Below are 17,912 nucleotides of genomic sequence, written 5' to 3'. Positions count from 1 at the left end.
AGCTAAACAGAGCATAAGCCTCTTCTCTCTAAAAGTACAGATCCTATTATTAAATGTTCTCAACTCAGTCTATCTTCTGTGTGTGTTACATAAGATTGCCAATATATAAAAAAAAAAGTTTTGGGTGAACGTGAACTTGAAAGCCTGATTTGGATACACAGGCTATGTATTGATATGGTGTGAATGTATAGGCTATGTATGAAGCCATATGCTGAAAAATAAATTAATCTGTTTCTGAAGGAGCAGAGCATCCTGTTGAGATGAAAGGGACTGTAACAGTACTGCTGCCGTAATAACTTTTTACTATGATGAAGTCTGACTAGTGAGCAGTTAGTGAAATTTTGGAGTAATAGCCCATAACAACTCTCTTGGCTGGTACAGGATGTTCCTGATGTGACTTCTGCCAAAACAGGAAGAAAGAAAAGCTGTGATCAAAAAGCTTGGCTTCTGTTTTGGAATTTTATTAGCTTTTGTAGCTCAGTGGCATAACAAAGCATGGAATGCAGCAGACTTTTCATAGCTAATAAGCAAATTCTTCCCTTGTCATTTGCAGAATAGCGAATGGCTCTTGATTATCCTGTCTACTCATTCACCTGTACCCAGAAACAGAATGGAATTAGTGGAGACCTACAAGAAATTCATGCTATTTGGCCTCTCTCCCTTTTCAGCTAAGAGAAGCATAAAAACTGCCAGCTAAAATATGTAGTCAGTAAAAAATAAAAATTAAACCTAATTTGAAAAGACTTCTTTCCCTAGTGTCAACCAACACTTCCAGCTTTTTTCTAGATATTCTTAATAAATAATCTTTAACATGAAGAATTGTGCCATGGTATTAATGTAGCAGTCATGGTTTCTAAATCACACTTGTAGCTGAGAATAAACTGGTTGCTTTGAGTAAACTGAAGTACTTTTTAGTTCAGTTTCCTAAAGAAATAAGATTGAGTGCAGTCCATTAAAGGGTTAAAACATCTAGGATAAATAAGATGATTTCAGCCCAGTTTAAGTAGCCAAATTTTCACATACATAAATTTCTCCGAAGTGTTCTGGAAGTTACATATTGTTTAGAGGAAAGTAGCCTCTTTGGGCTGCTTATTTGCTGTCAGGAGCCAGAGTTTTGTTTTTTTTTTTCCCATGCTGGAGAACCTGTGCTGGGGAAAGATACTGGAAACAGCACATTATTATATTCACTGTCTAGAACTGTTCTTGAACTGGGATTCTTTCTAAGCCAAAAAGCCTCTTCAGATACTTGTTTTCTGGTTACTTGCTAGAGAAACAGTAGGCTTCTGGCTGAATACTTCTCTGCCACAGAGTTTGCAGCCTAGGCTGTTACAGCCAAGATTCTACAGTCTCTGTGACTGATGTTTTAGGCCAATAGCTCAAAGAAATTGGAATGTTTAGTTGGAACTCCATATAGTCGATTGGCAAGCAAGCTAGATTAGCAGTTTTGTTGAAAAGGCTTCTCTCTCAGACCTAAATTCCTCAATTTCTGTTCCTGGGAAGCAGTACAAAAGCTTGTAATGTTTCTTAGATGCTGACTGACCATCCTTTCCCGACTTCCTTGGGAATTTTTGTCTCTGTATGCAAGTTCCTGAAGTTCAGATGAGGTTATGTTTTTGTCTTGAGCTCTGTTTTCCCACAAGCTGTTTTTTTGCTGGGGTTTAATTGTGTGTTTTATCCTGTGTTCATGGACTCATACCTCTGTGATGAGAATTTTCTGTATATTTAACTTTGTCAAACCAATTAAACTGTAAACCACTTATTTTTAGAATGGTCTAAGAATGAATGCTTAGCCCTGAGTTTTTCCTTTTGTTAATTTCTTCATAGTGTTCTATAAATACTACAGACTCCAGGATAATTCTGATATGAAAAGTCTTCAAACTTTTAATTACCACTCACTGGTATTGCAGTCTTAACTTAAAAGAAACTCGTAAAACCAAGCTATTTCCAGATGAGCTGAGGCTCAGAGTGTTTCCATGGCTTTTTTGTCTATTTTAGCTTCTCCTATAGTTTCTCAGTAGATTAAAACCCATTATTCAGTTGAAGTTCCTTCCAACAGACATTTTGTCCATACTTTTACTTATACATTATAATACATATACATATGTATATTCGTATATATGTATATATACATATGTATATATATACATGTGTATACATTATATATAATATATATCTAAAAGGAATAATATATAATATATATATAAAAGGAGTTTTTTGGTGAAATTGATCAAGACTCTAAGCAAGAAAAAAAAAGATTTTGTAAATCCAGCAGTATCAATATCTAGTGCTGCTCTAGTATTTATAGAAGAGAAGGGTGAGGGAATTACCACCCTTTTCTTTAATCACAATAAAACTTAGGCTGGGCTGAGACTTGTGGATCTCATCCAAATCAGTTGCCTGTGCAACACAGTAGCTTGGAATTTACATCAGGTGGCTGTAGAACTTGACTCTTGATTGAATCTTCAAAATCTCCAAGGATGGAGATCCACAGCCTCTTTGGACACTACCATCCCCTTGATTGGCCACTTTTTCCCCATTTGGCATTATCTGCAAACTCACTGAAGGTGTGATTTGATCCACAGGCTAGGCTGATCATCAAAACATTGAGCAGTATTGATCCTAGTAGCTACCTATGTGTAATATTGAGAAGAGACAATTGTTTAAAGAAATGTTACAGAACTATCAAGGGAATAAATAGAACTTGTGGAAATAATAATGGTTGTAAAATAGCCACTGGGTGGGCAGTTTTTTTCTTTCTGATATTTTTTAATAGTTTTAAGAAAAAAACAAATCTTTCTAAGCTGAAGTTTACACAACTTTGAGCTGGGCAAACATGTATTTGTAGGCATTAAGTTTGTGTTTTCACAGTAATTACTAAGTGGTGACGTTTTGTTTTCAGTTAAAATAGAAAGTTTTATTTTGTATGGTTAAGTGCAAACATCCATCCTAAGATGGCAGAAGAATATAGGTGATATAGGTTATATGTTACCCAACTTCCCTCATGAGCTCAGACTCAAGAGTATCATAGATATGCTCCTGAACACCCAGTGAGGAGCTCAAGTGCTGGATGCAGTTCACAGCTCCAAAGCTACCTTTAACCATTTTTGGTTATGATTTTGTGTGATTTATCTCTGTCCCCTTTTCTTCATCTTCCTCAAAGATAAATCCAGGAGGGAATCTAATAGTCCTGTTTCAGAGGAAAGTGTTCACACCAGGCCTCTCTGGGGATTGTCTTCTTCCTATTTGAACTAGCATAGGACTTATCCATCAAAATGTCAGGTATCCTTTGTTCAGAAGCATGTGACAGCAAAGCCTTATGTAGTCAGTCAAGGGAGTCCTACAAATGAATTACCTTCCACTATATAGAGAGCTATGGATAGAAGCCAGATTATCTCTCAGTACACAGGTAACTGTCCTAACAAATCTGTCTTACAGGTCCACTGAAGAAATGTTTAGTATGGCTGATGAAAGCTGCAGCTCCAATCCTGCAATGGTTCGGAGGAAAAAAATTGCAATCAGCATAATCTTTTCTCTGCCTGAAAAAGAAGAAGCACAGAGAAACTTCCAGGATTTCTTTTTCTCTCACTTTCCTCTTTTTGAGTCTCACATGAACAAGCTGAAATATGCAATAGAAAAGGTACAGAATACTAATTTGGCATAATGTAGAAAAATGTCAATCAGAATGAAGTATTCTAGAATCTGATAGATGAAGAGTGGGAGAAGGTGCGTGGTTTCAAGCTTGCCTCCCTCCTTACACATGCAGTCTTGAGCTTGAGCCCAGTGTAGGAACTCAGCATTTGCTGAAAGAGGTGCAGTTGCTTTTCTAGACAGAATTAGAATGGAGAGTTTTATGCTATGGGTGGTTTTTCTTTCTTTCTTGCCATATTTCACTCTGAGGTTTTCTTGACTCCCTAGAGACTGGAAATGATGGTACTCTGTCCTTTCATGCAGTGTCTAAAAGAGAGACACAAAGTATTTTTCTGTCTTCTTCACTCTCAGAAATGTTCTCTCCCCTTGTCCAGTATTAGGGATTGGTCTCCTATGAGGTGGAGGGAGGTTGGCATTTGTTGCTGTCCTGAGTGGCTGTATAGGATTGGGGCTAGATCTTAGTTATTTTGACATGTTAATGAAGTTGAAAAAGATGAAGAATGTGAATCCTTTAAGCAGCTGTTTTGTGTCTTTAACTCTTAATCAAGGCCATGATCTCATGTAGAAAAATAGCAGAATCCAGCCAGAGAGTGCAGGTTTATATCAGCCGTGTCATGGATGCCCTGGGAGAATTCAGGTGAGTTGATGGAATTCTGAATTACAAGGAGAGCACTTTTCATGCCCCATGAAAGATATTTGTCACTTTCAGTTATAAGCAACTGAATGTAAGGTCTTGTATTTTAGATAGTCTCGAAGTCGGCATGAATGAGTTTTCTGCATTGGTTATTGGGTAAATGTTTTCAGAAAACTTCAGCAAAACCAGCTCAGCTGTTTTCCAAATGAGAATGAAAGTTCTGTTGCACTCACGTGTTCCTGGGATTGTCAGTTAAAGTCTAAACATCTCATCAAGAGCTGGCTTCTGCTGATGCCTGTACAGTCAGGTGGATTGATGTACTCAGGCAGATAGATGTGTCTACTCCTAGCCAGAGATGCTGAACAATGTAACTGGCAAGGAAGTTGTAGTCAAAAGCTCTCTTTTCTGTACTTGAGAAAGGAAGGAATGGTCAAAGGCTCAGAAAGTCAGCCCAGGAGAGAGAGAGAGCTTTAATGGAATGGAGTCTCTGTAATATCTGGAATGTAGAATCAGATCTGTGCAATGAATAGTATGGTTCTTCTTCCCCTCAAACTTACTTCTGAATGGTTTCTCTGAATAAAATTCACATTGGAATGCAGAAAAGAGAAGCCAAATATGTAACTCACATGAAGACACTGAATTACTGATGATGTGAATTAGACTAGTGTTCTGGACACTAGTAATTACTGGAAGAATAAAAACTCGTCTTCTAGATCTTACAAAAACAAATTAAAATCTGGACAACAGAAGAGGAAAGGGACTACTTATATTTATTGGCAGAATTGATACGTGCATTTTAACACTTACTTCTTGGGAATTTCTTTGAGCAGAGTTACCATCTGGAATCTGTATTCCGTTCCAAGGATTGCAGAGCCTGTGTGGCTTAATATGATGTCCAGCACCCTAGAAAAGAATCAGCTATGCCAGCGTTTTCTTAAAGAATTTACGTTTCTGATAGAACAGATCAACAAAAATCAGTAAGTTTCCCCCACTCCCTTTTTCTTAAGAAAAACTTGTGTGCTTCCCAGTGCATGTGAATATGTTAAAGCACTTAATGGGGTGTTCTTTTGCTGCTGTTACTTTGGACATGCTTTCTTTACTTTTTTTCTCCTAGGTTCTTTGCTGCTTTGTTGACTGCAGTATTGACATATCACCTGGCTTGGGTCCCAACAGTGATGCCAGTTGACCATCCTCCCATCAAGGCCTTCTCTGAGAAGCGCACATCCCAGTCTGTGAACATGCTAGCAAAATCCCATCCCTATAACCCTCTCTGGGCACAGCTGGGTCAGTATGATTTGGAAAGCTTCAGATTTTTCTATAACAAGCACCTTTGTGCATCTACTCCTTTTAGATAAGGGCTATTTGTGATGCAGGTCACATTTCCTGCTACCAATAGCTGTCTTTTGCTTGATTAATCAGAGCATTTGGAGGCCTCTTTGCATATCCTGCTTTTTATTCTTGTTCCTTGACATCCTCTGTTACACTGTCTGGCTAACTTGTTATAGAAGTATTAAGACAGTGCAAGTGCTGTGAATGATCTGAGCAGTTTGGGAAAGAGGATGAAATAGACTGGATTGAAAGGAGTTACCTGGGCCTTGGAGGCCCTTTGTAATTGAAATTAGCTTCCTCCCTTTGTCTCTTTCTCACATAGCTAGGGTAGAGAGCAGAGCAATAGGTTAAAGTCTGGCAGCTGGCAGTACCTCCATTCACTTATTGTTACAGGAATGGGCTTGGGGCAGGACTTTTTTTCTATGCTCTGTGCCTCAGGCTGGTCTCTGACAAATATTTTATAGCTTGTAAATTACCTTGATACCAGGGACTAGATAGCTGATGTCAAATGAGTAGGTGAATGAAAGCTAAGGAAGTAATTCTGTCAGTAGGAAATATTTGAAAATTCCTCCTCTTCTTGGCAGCAGATGAAAATCTGACATCAGACTGCCCTTCACTTTAGCTGATATACTATCTTGCCATGTAAAATGGCACTCTGCACACTGAGGCAATGATGTGACTTTGTGATGCTGGTGCTGTTTCTTCCTAATTGTCTCAGGCTTCTTATTCTCAGTAACCTCTACAAACTATTCACTACTTTGGCCATGTAGCTGGATTGTTTCCTCGTTAAAGATGTCTTTTAAACATAGCAGAAGTTAGACTGAAACGGAAATTAGGAGTGTGTTCGTGGTGTTGAGGACAGAGCCAGGCCTGGAGTTACAAAAACCAGCTGGACTGGAGGCATAAGCTCGGTAGTGGCTCTTGTGGTTGCTCCCAGGAGTCACCACTGGTGACTAGTCAAGAATCTGTTTCTCTTTTTGTATTGCCAAGTTCTCAGTGCCTGAACTCAAAATGTTGCCTCATTTTGTTTCATTCTTATAAAGCCCAAAAAGCTGCTACTGTTGTGGTTGCAAAAACTGATCATGAAAGTGAGATGTTGCCCTCTGCTGGTCTTCTTCTTTAGGAAGAAGGAGGAAAAAAAAAATCAAGTCTTGGTGCTTTAAAAACAGAAATTGGGAAAACAGGATTTTGTCATACCTGTCTTTCCACCTTCAGACCTGTGTTTTTATTACATATTACATATCAATTGCAATTACATACTGATACAATTTTAAGTCACTTTGTCATGAGGACTTACTGTCTCTTAAACATCAGCTTCAATCTATTGGTATTAACAAGTATGTTTTGAAGATCACAATTTTGACTTGTTGTACTGTCACATTAGTATTTATATAAAAGCCAATTGTGCAAATGAACACGAATCCTGAATCTGATTTCCATAGCAACTGTGCTTAACTCAAAAGTAAAGCAATATATTCCAATTTCATTTCCAAATTGCTTGTCCTTGTGGCCTACCGGCCTTTGAGAATTACTGAGGAGTCTAAAGCCCATTTTTGGTTCCTGAGGAATGAATTTGCTGGCTTGTTAGGCTCTGGGGTTGGTTGCAAGGGTGGGCCCTAACTGAGGGAAGCTGGCACCACTGATGCCACTACCCAGGAGCCCCTCCAGTGCATCACTGGCATCATGTGAAATGGCAGATCTTAGCAGTGGAGACAGTAAGAGAGCCATGGAATTACTGTCACACTGATCCTTGTTTTGTAGTAATGGAGTGGGGATCCTTATTCCTTTTATGTTCTGTATAATAAGGAGGAGGTTGATTGTAAATGTGCTTTGTGGGTTGATTTTTTTTCCTGTCTTAGTGTTGAAGCCAGAGGCCCGCTTGCCCTCAGATGAAACCTTTCGGAAGCTCTGTTTATAACTCCTAATATAGTGTTGCTTCTTGAAGTCTAGTACAAAATCCTGATGGCAGGCTCTGTCCAGAACAGAATTTGAGCAGCTCAGAAGGAGGATTTAGCACCTGAAAGCAGTGTGGTAGATTAGCAGGTAGCTGATCAAGCCTCAAGGTAGAGAAGCCTGCTTTCCACACTTCAAGTAGCTGAAGAAAATTGAGCTTTTGCTGGCTGGCTGTCTCCCATGTGCTGGTGAGATCAGCCATAGTTTGGTTAAGCAAAGACAATTTAGTGAGTGTTCTCTGTTGGGTGTCATATGAATACAACTGGGTTAACTCATCCTAGGAATAGAGATATTTCTTGAGCTAGCTGATCTTTGACCAATAGGAGATGTGAACATTCCCTTACTGGCTAGCTATGTTTACTTCTCCCAGAACTCTGGAGTAGGAGCCCTTTAGCTGATAGATGATTATAATGGAATAATAATGGAAGATAATTGCCACTGTCCCAAAGAAGTATGTGGAAAGTAGGATATGTAAGACCTTAGTTCTGTTCAAAAAGCAGTTCTTCAGTTTAATAGCAAATAAGTCATTCTTGGGTGGACTCAGGTGATGATATAGTAGCGCCTACCTTTCATATTGTAGTTGTATTTTGATTTCCTACTTCTCCACTGCCCCCTGCCAAAGTTAAATGCTCACATGAGTGAGGTTGGCTCCCACAGACACAGTACATGCCTTGCTAAATAAGGTAGTTACATGCCTCTTTTTTCTGAACCTCGTTTATTAAGCTAATATTTATTCCTTTTTTTCTTTTTTTGATATCTTAGTCCTGAAAAATGTAATTAAGATTTTATCTATGTAAAAATGCCTGTGTTTAACAGAAAGGTCACTGCACTGAAACAGAAAGCCTTTTTGTGAAACAAAATTAGTAGAAAAATAGAAAATAGTGTAGGTGGCTTCAGAGTTTTGTTTGATCTACATTCTCCTTTGCCCCTTCTTGTGTCCGTTTCTAGGTGATAATGTCTTGTAAGCATTGTGTAAATTAAATATTAGTGTCTCTTAACAGAAAGAAAATGAGTAATAGCAGCTGATTCCTCACAAAAACCTTTCTGGACAAAAGCCAGGTGTAAGAAGCACTAGGGGACTTCTTTGTTATTCTTTAAGACTTTTATGAATTTACTGTGAAAGAAATTAACTGTCTAATTGTGTCCATGGTAAATGCTGTTTCAAAATGTGTTTAATTTGAACAGTATAGGTTATATTACAATGCAACATAAACCTGTGAAATTTTTCCTTTCCTGTGTAGGTGATCTCTATGGTGCCATAGGCTCTCCAGTTAGATTGACTCGAACTGTTATTGTTGGAAAGCGCAAGGAGTTGGTGCAGCGCTTGCTCTATGTTCTAACTTACTTCATCCGGTGCTCTGAGCTGCAGGAAAATCAGCTGATGTGGAGTGAGAAGGCTGGGGAAGGAGAGCAGGTGCTAAATGGAAGCAAGATCACAACTGCACTAGAAAAGGGAGAGGTAGAGGAATCTGATTATGTGGTTGTCACTGTTAAAAATGAACCTGCTCTTGTGCCTCCAATCCTACCTCCAAAGAATGATGGAAGTAAGAACACCAGTACTGCAGAGTGGGTGCATGAACCAGAAGGCACTCAGGCTGTCCCAGTCGCCTCAAAAGAAAAGAGGGAAGCAGTAGGAAAGGCCAGTCAGACCTCTGAAACATCTGTTGACTGTCTAACTAGCAGTTTCTGTAAAGGAGCAGCTGATGGTAGGAAAAGAGCTGTCACTGATACAGGAATCGTAACCTACCACTCTGAAGAATCATCTAAATTAGAGGATGTAATGGATGTAAAGAAGAAAAAGAACCAGAATGAGAGAAAAGTAGAAAAGCAGTTTTCTAGTAGGTCATCTGCCCTGCCTTGTCCTGAAAGGTCTGGCCACAGGAGTTCACAGTTAGAAAAGGTCACTTTTCAGATTGGAAGTTCAGCATCACCAGAGTCAGACTTAGAAACTCATAGAAGAGAAATGGAAGAAAATCTGAAGGCATTAATTAAAAATCCAGAGGTGATACATTGTGCCTCAAGTTCCACAAATCTGACTGTGGATGCTGCTCAGAATCAAGAAGACAGTTGTGAAGCTGCCTTTATACCCATCAGTAAACATAATGTTTGTTATGCACAAATCCCATCATGTGAAGAGAAGGAAAGTATACTTAACCAACATATGGAAAGTAAAGGAACTGAAGTGAATTTAATTAACTCAATATCTAGTGAACTGCTTTTGCCCATGGATAACACAGAAACTGTAAAATTGCCAAACATGAAAGAAAATAGAACTTTCTGCTCTGGCAATCTGGAGAACTATTCTTCTGACTGTGTAGAAGCAGATTCTGCTGTCAAACAGGATTCCCCTAAAGTAGGTGCTAAAGATGTCCCCTATGGGGATTCTGGAAGGAAAACCTCCTTCAGAGTTGAAGGGGACATTCCAAGGAATGAGAGTTCAGACAGTGCTCTTGGGGCTAGTGATGAAGAAGGGGATTGTTGTATCCCTGATGAAGTACATCATGATAACATCAACAAACGACTTCAAGAATTTGCAGAAGTGGAACTCCCTTTGCCAAGGTAAAGAAGTCTGATTAATTTAGAGCTAAACAGAGTCAAAAGCTGTAGCTACTTTGGAGCTGTTTAAAGTTCCAAGTCTGAAATCTTCTGGGACCTTGACTAAGTTCCTTGCAAACAAATTGGTAGCAGACAGTGATGTGGTTAGAATTCCTGTAAGCAGATTTTGCAAAAAGAAAGTAGAGACAGAGCAGGTTTAATAAAGTTTTATGACAAAGGTATACTTCAAATGCCTAACAAAGGGTGATCAAACTTTTTATGTAAACTGACAAACATTTAATGTAGACATGTAGATAAAACATCTGAGGACAAGCAAAACTTTGCTTAAAAAGATAGCTGTTTAGATTGGACATAATTGTTATTTCAAATACAGATTTGGAATAAACATGGGCATGCTATTTGAAAATTGAGCATTACAGGTGCACATGGAGTTTGATGGTGCTTAAGGTCAGTTTCTAGACTTACCTTAAGCATGAGAATTGAGGAAAACTCAAATTTAGCAAAATTGTAAGCTGCTGAATATGGAGCTCATACATCCCACAAAGTCTAGTGTGTATAAATTTTCTTATTTACAAGTTTGAAGAAATCAATACACTGTTAAATTTCAGCTTTTAAAATTCTTGTTTCAAAGAGCACCAGTAGATGTTTACCAGTGTTAACATTTATGTATACTTGGGGTACAACTATTGGTTAATATTTGCAGTAGAAGCAAGCATGACTTTGCATTCATGTAATATCTGAATGCATTTTGTCAAGCAAGAATCTTACCTGCTATGTGTTTCTGTATTTCAGATCAAATACCATCAGCAGTCAATGTGTGAAAAACTTTGGAAGATCACTTCTGGGTGGTTACTGTCATACGTATATACCTGATCTAGTGCTGCATGGAATAAATAATGATGAAAAACTCAAGCAGTGTCTACTAGCGGATCTACTTCATGCAATGCATGTGAGTTAAAGTACCGAGTCAGAGTAGGAGTTGTGATGTTACTGAAATCTACAGAAGCGGTTTATTTCAGTAGGTTACTTTCTTTACTTACCTGTTCTGAACAGCCACACCTGTCATGTCTTCCTTTTTGAAAGGTGTAACATCTTAATTCACTATATGCAAACCTGTTCATGCAAGAATCATGTGCTTTCCTTTATTACTTTTAAGGTTTCTCTTCAAAGATTAACACAAGGAAGATTGTTTGCAACTTCAAGTTACAAACAAGGAAAAAAACCCTTGAGCTGCTTCCCTTTTCCATCACAATAGCAGACAAAATTACCTGTATTTCAGAAAAATTACATGCAAGTTGAAACATCTAATTTTGCCACTTAGCGGCATGTGTTGCAGGTGAGGTAAAGTATTGTTGAGGCCTGTGTGATACTAGTCTGTAGCAGAAATGGCTGACTACAGAAGGTACTTGTATATAGCTGAGAACTTTGCTCTGTTCTTTCTCTACTGTAAGTACTCCTAAATTATAAAATTTATAACTAACCTTTCACTGGAATAACTGTGTGACCTCAGTATGCAATTTAAAATGCTTATCTAGTAATTGTCAGCAGCTTCTCTCTGTAGCAATTAAGAATCATCCTGCTGGCATGACTGCATGTGCTATCCAGAAAGTGATGTGTGTGTTTGTATATTCTTTAAGCAACAGCAGATTGGTTTAAATGTGATGCTGGCTCTTCTTTGATGGATGAGAAGTGGACCATGAGCCTGCAAAGCTCTTGCTGCCAGGAAGGCCAGTACTCTCCTGGGGTGCATAGCAAGAGCAGGTCAAGGGAGGTGAACCCACACCTCAGCCCTGGTGAGGCCACATCTGGAGTGCTGTGTCCAGTCCTGAGCTCTACAGGTCAAGAAGCATGAGGAGCTACTGGAGAGAGTCCAGTGGAGAGCCCCAAAGATCATTAGGGATTCGGAACATCTCTCTTCTCAGAGGAGACTAGACTGAGATGGGATCTCATTCATGCATATAAATGTTCTAAAGGCAGATGTAAAGAGAGTGGTGCTCAGCAACAGGACAAGGAGCAATGGCCATACACTAAAACACAAGAAGTTCCACCTCAGCATCTGAGGAAGAACTTGTTTATGTTGAGGGTGACAGAGCACTGGAACCAGCTGCCCAGGGAGGTTGTCGAGTCTCCCTCTCTAGAGACATTCAAAATCTGCCTGGACTAGTTCCTCTGTCACCTGCTCTAGGGGACACTGCCTTGGCAAGGGGTTGGATTAGAGGATCCCCAGAGGTCCCTTCCAACCCTAGCTATTCTGTTATACCCTGCCTGATTGTACATAGTAAATTCCCTCATATATCTCTGAAACACTGAATGTACTTTCACTATCACTGGATCAGTGTAATTATTACACTTTTCATTTTGAAAGAAATTAATCTCTTCAGCCTAGGGGGAATACATGAAGAAAAATAAAATGGAGGAGTGACTTTCAGGCACTAATGAAAATTAAATGTCTCAATCAAATTGGCTGATCCAGTGCTGCTGAATGTAAATTTTGTTACTGAAGTTGGTATTTCTTGTCATTTGGTTCTCCAATGGACAAAAACATGCATTGAATCACTTTATTTGCCACATCAGTGTGAATAAAAGGACCTCAAACTGAACTGTGGAAATGTATATGAAAGTATCATGTAATTGTATCTTGTTTCTGTTGCAGCATCCAGTGCTAGATGAGCCCATAGCAGAAGCTGTCTGCATTATTGCAGACACAGATAAATGGAATGTACAAGTAGCTACAAGCCAGAGAAAGATGATGGACAGTGTGAAGTTAGGCAAGGATGTTCTGGTTTCGAGTCAAGTATCCAGTCTGTTGCAGTCTATTTTACAGCTTTACAAACTCAACGTCCCAGCTGACTTCGTAAGTATTACTTTATTGAAGGCTGAAGCTAATGGAAATTGTTTTAGCTCAAATAGCAAACAGAGTTCTGTACATTGTGTTGCAATATCAATGAACTAATGCCTGATAAAATGCAGAGCTGTTACAACATACTGAAAAGAACCCATGCTACAGTCCAGTACTGGAAACTGGTTTGACTGTAGTTTACATTAAATAGATCAGATTAAAGTTAACAACTCCAAAATACATGTGCCAGAACTTAAGTTGTTTAGGCAATTTTAGCATGGTCCTCATGTGTTTAAGACTCTTACATTTGTTTTTTATATTTTTTGTATAAGTTCCACACTTCTCTACTCTGAAAGTTGTTGAAGTGTCTATCTACCAAATCCTGGTTCTGGCAAATAACTTGCTATTCTTGGAGTTCCTATTCAACCCCATGCAGTGGATGCCTCTTCTCTCTCCCTTCCAACTAACTGTGCCTCTGTTTATTTACTTGACCCTTCTGTTTTATATATATGTTACTATATGCTGTCTTGGGTAGCTTTGCTGATGGCTCCATAGGATTGATGGGATGAGACACCTGGAAATGGGTGGGTTGCAGCAGAGAATGTTACTTTGTCACATTGCATACTCCCTATCCCACAGCATCCTTTCCTGTCCTCATTTGTAGTGGAGTTACTCAGAGCAAATCAGTAATGCTGGTTTTGCTGATTTCAACAAAATTACCCACAAGTCTGACTGCAATAACTGTAATTCAATTTTTAGCACGTGATTGTTGGTGAGGGGAGATGGAGTGTTTTTTCAGTAGTCACCCCTTTTCTAATAAACAGAATTGATTTGTCCTTCAGCAGATGCCTTGAGAAATTCTCTAGGAATCCTGTGTAATGACTGCACCAGCAGATGGAAGAGGAAGATAGAGCTAAACACCAACAGCTCTAAATAGTATTGGTTGGCACTGCTTTGGTTTAAATTGGTGGTATTGATTGCACCAAGTTCTTGAAGTCAAGTGCTAGGCAAAATATGTGGGTACATTTTTGAGTGTTTTCTCTGGATTCTTCTGGGCACTGAAAAATATGCAACTTTGGTTGAAATTGTATCCTAACACTGGCACAAACACACCTTAATCCTGGCATTTTTAAACTGAGTAGTTGATTTTGCAACTGAAGTGTTTTTTCCATTGTTACCTTCAGATTTGTATATTCTGTTTCTATATGGTTTGTGTGGTTTGGGAGATGTCTGGAGGCAGAATGATTTTTCAGGGGTTTTTATTTCCTTTTTCTTACAAAAAGGAACTGTGAAATGATAGTGCTAGTAGTTTGTAAATTTTTCATAATTTGTGTTAGAGACCTTTTGATCCCTCTGTCAGGGAATTTTGCAACTCTGCTGAAACAATGTCAGTGCATGGAAGCAAAGTGTTCCTAAACTCTAGGAGAAGTGTGACTTTTTCACAGTAGTATTTCTATTGATTTAAATTTGGATAGAAACATATTTATTGATGTACTCATCAATCACAGGTGACCACAATGCCGTATGTTTGAAGTCTCCTTTAGGAGTGCATGTCTCTTTACATGCAGCTACTGTTCAGATGAATAAGTATTTTTGGGGTTTAGTGGTACCAACAAAAAAGAACCCAATTTGAGTCCAGATGAAAGGCAAGTGGTGGCATCTTTGTTGTACCACTTCAGACTGGTAGTTGTACTGCAGAGAGCTTTGCAGTATGTCCTGGTGAGAGGAAAGTGCTGATTGCAGCTGCTGCATTTCAGCAAAATGTCAAAAGTTTTACCTGCACCTTTAAACTTAGTTTAAGCTACTCTTTTATTTTTAGAAGTTACTTTACTTTCTTTCCACTTAGTCAATGAGAAACTGCAGAGGAAGCTGACATATAAAAAAGACTTGCAAACACTGAACAAGATGGGTTAATGTAGCAAGTTGTGGAGAGAAATGTCTTTTGATTCTTTGCTGCTATTCAGAAGGAATAGATCATATGATGTAAACAACCCTTCTTTTAAAATAATGTGGGATTCTTTCTTACTTCCTCCCTCATAACTTCAAAAAAAAAAATCCATAGTCTTTAACACAAATACTGGAATTGAAACAGATTGAACTGCTACTTTGTGAATCAGCTGCATGCCCTCCTGCACTGCTGAGAAAGTGCTCATAGGATTTTTGCATGAGGGTTACCTGTTATGGAAAAGATTGGAGTGCTTGCTTCCCTTCTGGCCAGAATCATAAGTGTTATGATTATAATTAGTTGAGTGAAAATTTGCTTGAAGCAAATTGGTCAAACTATTGTCAAAAACCTTCTGCCTTTCCTCTACTGGTGGCAGTGATTTTCCTCTACTACCATGTAGCACGTTTTTTAAAATGCTTCTTTATTTTCCATTATTAAGACTCAATATTAGCTCATTGAAAGAATAATTAAACATCTTCATCTTGGTCCAGATGATCAGAAAAATACATATTAGGCTACCTACAAGCCTGAGTCTTTTGTTTCTCATTAGCTTTTTAATTAAATCTGGTCTCGCCAGGTCTGACTTCTAATACTTAGGGCTTTCATTTAACTCCAGTACATGGAATGATGACCTGAAGATATTTGCTGCTACTGTTTCAAATTGCTGTCTGTGCCTGCTGGATGATTATATGTTTGATAATATGAGGTTCTGCATGTGCTTCCTGATTTCAGAGAGCTGAACTAATTTAAATTTTTTGAATTGGTCATTCCTGTGAAAAGAAGGAATATATCAAATTGAATGTACCTTTGTCCTAGAACAAAATACCTGATAAGACTTCCTACCTACTCAGAATGTGAAGACATGCTGCCTGCTGACCTTGTCTTGCCAGAATAGCTAGCCTCTCTCTTTCCTTGAAGCCAAGGTTCATCTGCTCTCTTGTAGTTGGTATATGAGAAATTGCCATGAATCACGTGGCTGTACTTAAAAATAATATGCATTTCTAGCGTTCCACTACTGGAAGAGAAGTGGAATGATTGAGCTTTCAACTTGAACTATTACCTTTTGGCAATTGCCATCAAGTGTTTAAGCAATTTTAAACTAGAAATACTTAGGAATTATGAAAACAAATGCCTAAAATGGATTTGTAACTTAGTTGCTACAGGAAAGCAGTCAGCAAAGGAGTTAGAATTCTGTGACGAGTAAGGTACTGGTGTCTTCCACGTCTTGAGTCTTAGTTTCTTGAATAGCACTAGAGCCTTAGAGCTAGAATGATAATTTGGTCTAAACCAAATCTTCCAGAAAAATAGGACTGACTTATAACAAAGACATCTTGATCCAAGAATTCTGCCTTAACTCTTACTAAGATGTCTGGAGTCATTTTGAATGTCATTAAAACTTTAAGTCAGCAGAAATGCAGTGACTTGAGTGGAAATAGGGGTGCAGTTTGTGCAACAAACTTGCTGCCCAAGAGAGCTGGAATGCCCCAGTTCTATGAGGGGTTTCCTCTTTGTGGGGTAGTGTAACTTTTTAATGTTTATAGCACAGTTGTAATAAATCCAACTGCCTCTTCTAGATTTTGGAGTGGAGACTTAGTTTATCTTCTAAGATAGCAGGTAAAGTGATGTGCTGTGCTTACATTTCTGTAATATTTGCATGCAATTGCAAAAGTTGTTCTGAGGTTTTTGGTCTGTATTTTCAGTGCATAATGCATCTTGAGGATAGACTGCAAGAGATGTATCTCAAAAGCAAAATGCTTTCAGAATATCTGCGAGGACATACAAGAGTGCATGTAAAAGAACTAGGAATTGTATTGGGGTGAGTATTGCAGGTATCAGTCTTAAGCAATGGCAAAAGCTGGGGCAGTTATTTTTCCTTTTCATCTGACATCTTGCTCCCCATGAGGATTTGCTTCATATTTAACACTCCTCTTTCATGTGCCTAATAAGTTGCAAAAACTTATTAGGGTTCTACTGAGCTATCTCAAAATCAGGAGGAGACATTTATACAGCAACAACAAAATACTTGTCATTTTTAAATCTTCAGAATTAAGGAAGTTTGGATTTTGATCATTAGGAAGCTTTCCATGCATTCATATATACTCTCTTCTGTTGTGACGTCCTTAATGGAAACTTCATCCCAGCAAATACTTCAGAATTTTTGGAATGAAAAGGGTGCATTTGTGTCTTGAGGGATGAGACGGTCTCAAAAATAAACAGGTGTCCTGTTCAGCAGCTGTCTTCTAATAATAGTGTTGATTGGCATATAACCTTTAGGGATCTGCCTGCTGACAGCACAAAAGGAGGAAGTAAATACACTTTCTCAAGATGTTTTTTAGCCCTGTAGATTAAATCTAATTTATCCTTTTTCCAGACTGTTCAAGATTTCATATTCAGAAATGTAGCTGTAAATAGTGAAACCCTAAAATAAGCACTTTTCTGTGTTCATGTTAAATATGTATAAATATGACATACATCCTGGCCTCTGAGCAGCTTCACATTTAGAAATAGTTGGAAACTGACCATTGCACTTGAGAGACATTCCTTGAACAGTTATTGCATAACAATTTCAGCTTTTGGTCATTTTTGGTAAGAAAGTGCTACTATGTAGTGAACCGACTTGTATTCAAAACTTGAAATACATAATCTTCCATAAGCTGATACTTAGTACTTTGTTAAACTGGGCTTATTGGTGCCTACTCACTGGTAAGACTATAAGCTAAGGCTTATGGTTTAGCAAATAAATAAAAGATCTTTTATTTAAACTACAAAAGATTATATAGCACAGAATGTAATACTGCTATCTTTTGATTTAACTGCTAGCATACTTACAGGTTTTAAGCATTATTCACCTACCTTTACTGGTATTATATGATTATTTACAGCAAATAATAATTAAACAATGAACTTAGTAATAGCAAGGCACTTCCAGTTTCTTTAAAATGGATGAAAAGTGTAATTTTGTATTTCTCTTGCAGAAAGTGATTGTATATAATTTTAAAGTCTGTCTC

At 38.3% G+C, this 17,912-nt stretch overlaps 1 protein-coding gene across 7 annotated transcripts in view; it reads left to right on the top strand.

Annotated features, from left to right (window-relative positions):
• The window catches only part of FNIP2 (folliculin interacting protein 2), a 60,755-nt gene that overhangs the window by 28,789 nt on the left and 14,054 nt on the right, over nucleotides 1–17,912 (top strand). For 6 of the 7 annotated variants that reach the window (XM_088056297.1, XM_005517593.3, XM_014261793.2 and 3 more), the window contains 8 exons: nucleotides 3,436–3,637; nucleotides 4,197–4,285; nucleotides 5,113–5,259; nucleotides 5,397–5,566; nucleotides 8,806–10,123; nucleotides 10,913–11,069; nucleotides 12,774–12,974; nucleotides 16,605–16,720. In XM_088056297.1, the coding sequence (XP_087912423.1) occupies nucleotides 3,436–3,637; nucleotides 4,197–4,285; nucleotides 5,113–5,259; nucleotides 5,397–5,566; nucleotides 8,806–10,123; nucleotides 10,913–11,069; nucleotides 12,774–12,974; nucleotides 16,605–16,720 (2,400 nt within the window). The remainder of the gene's footprint in view (nucleotides 1–3,435; nucleotides 3,638–4,196; nucleotides 4,286–5,112; nucleotides 5,260–5,396; nucleotides 5,567–8,805; nucleotides 10,124–10,912; nucleotides 11,070–12,773; nucleotides 12,975–16,604; nucleotides 16,721–17,912) is intronic. The other variant, XR_015772654.1, reaches the window with a different exon arrangement.

The sequence above is a fragment of the Pseudopodoces humilis genome, chromosome 6 (genome assembly GCF_049639895.1).
Source record: "Pseudopodoces humilis isolate 2021_Gansu_Grassland_sample_001 chromosome 6, ASM4963989v1, whole genome shotgun sequence".
In the NCBI taxonomy this organism is placed as follows: domain Eukaryota; kingdom Metazoa; phylum Chordata; class Aves; order Passeriformes; family Paridae; genus Pseudopodoces; species Pseudopodoces humilis.
This window is presented reverse-complemented; position numbering and strand designations above follow the sequence as displayed.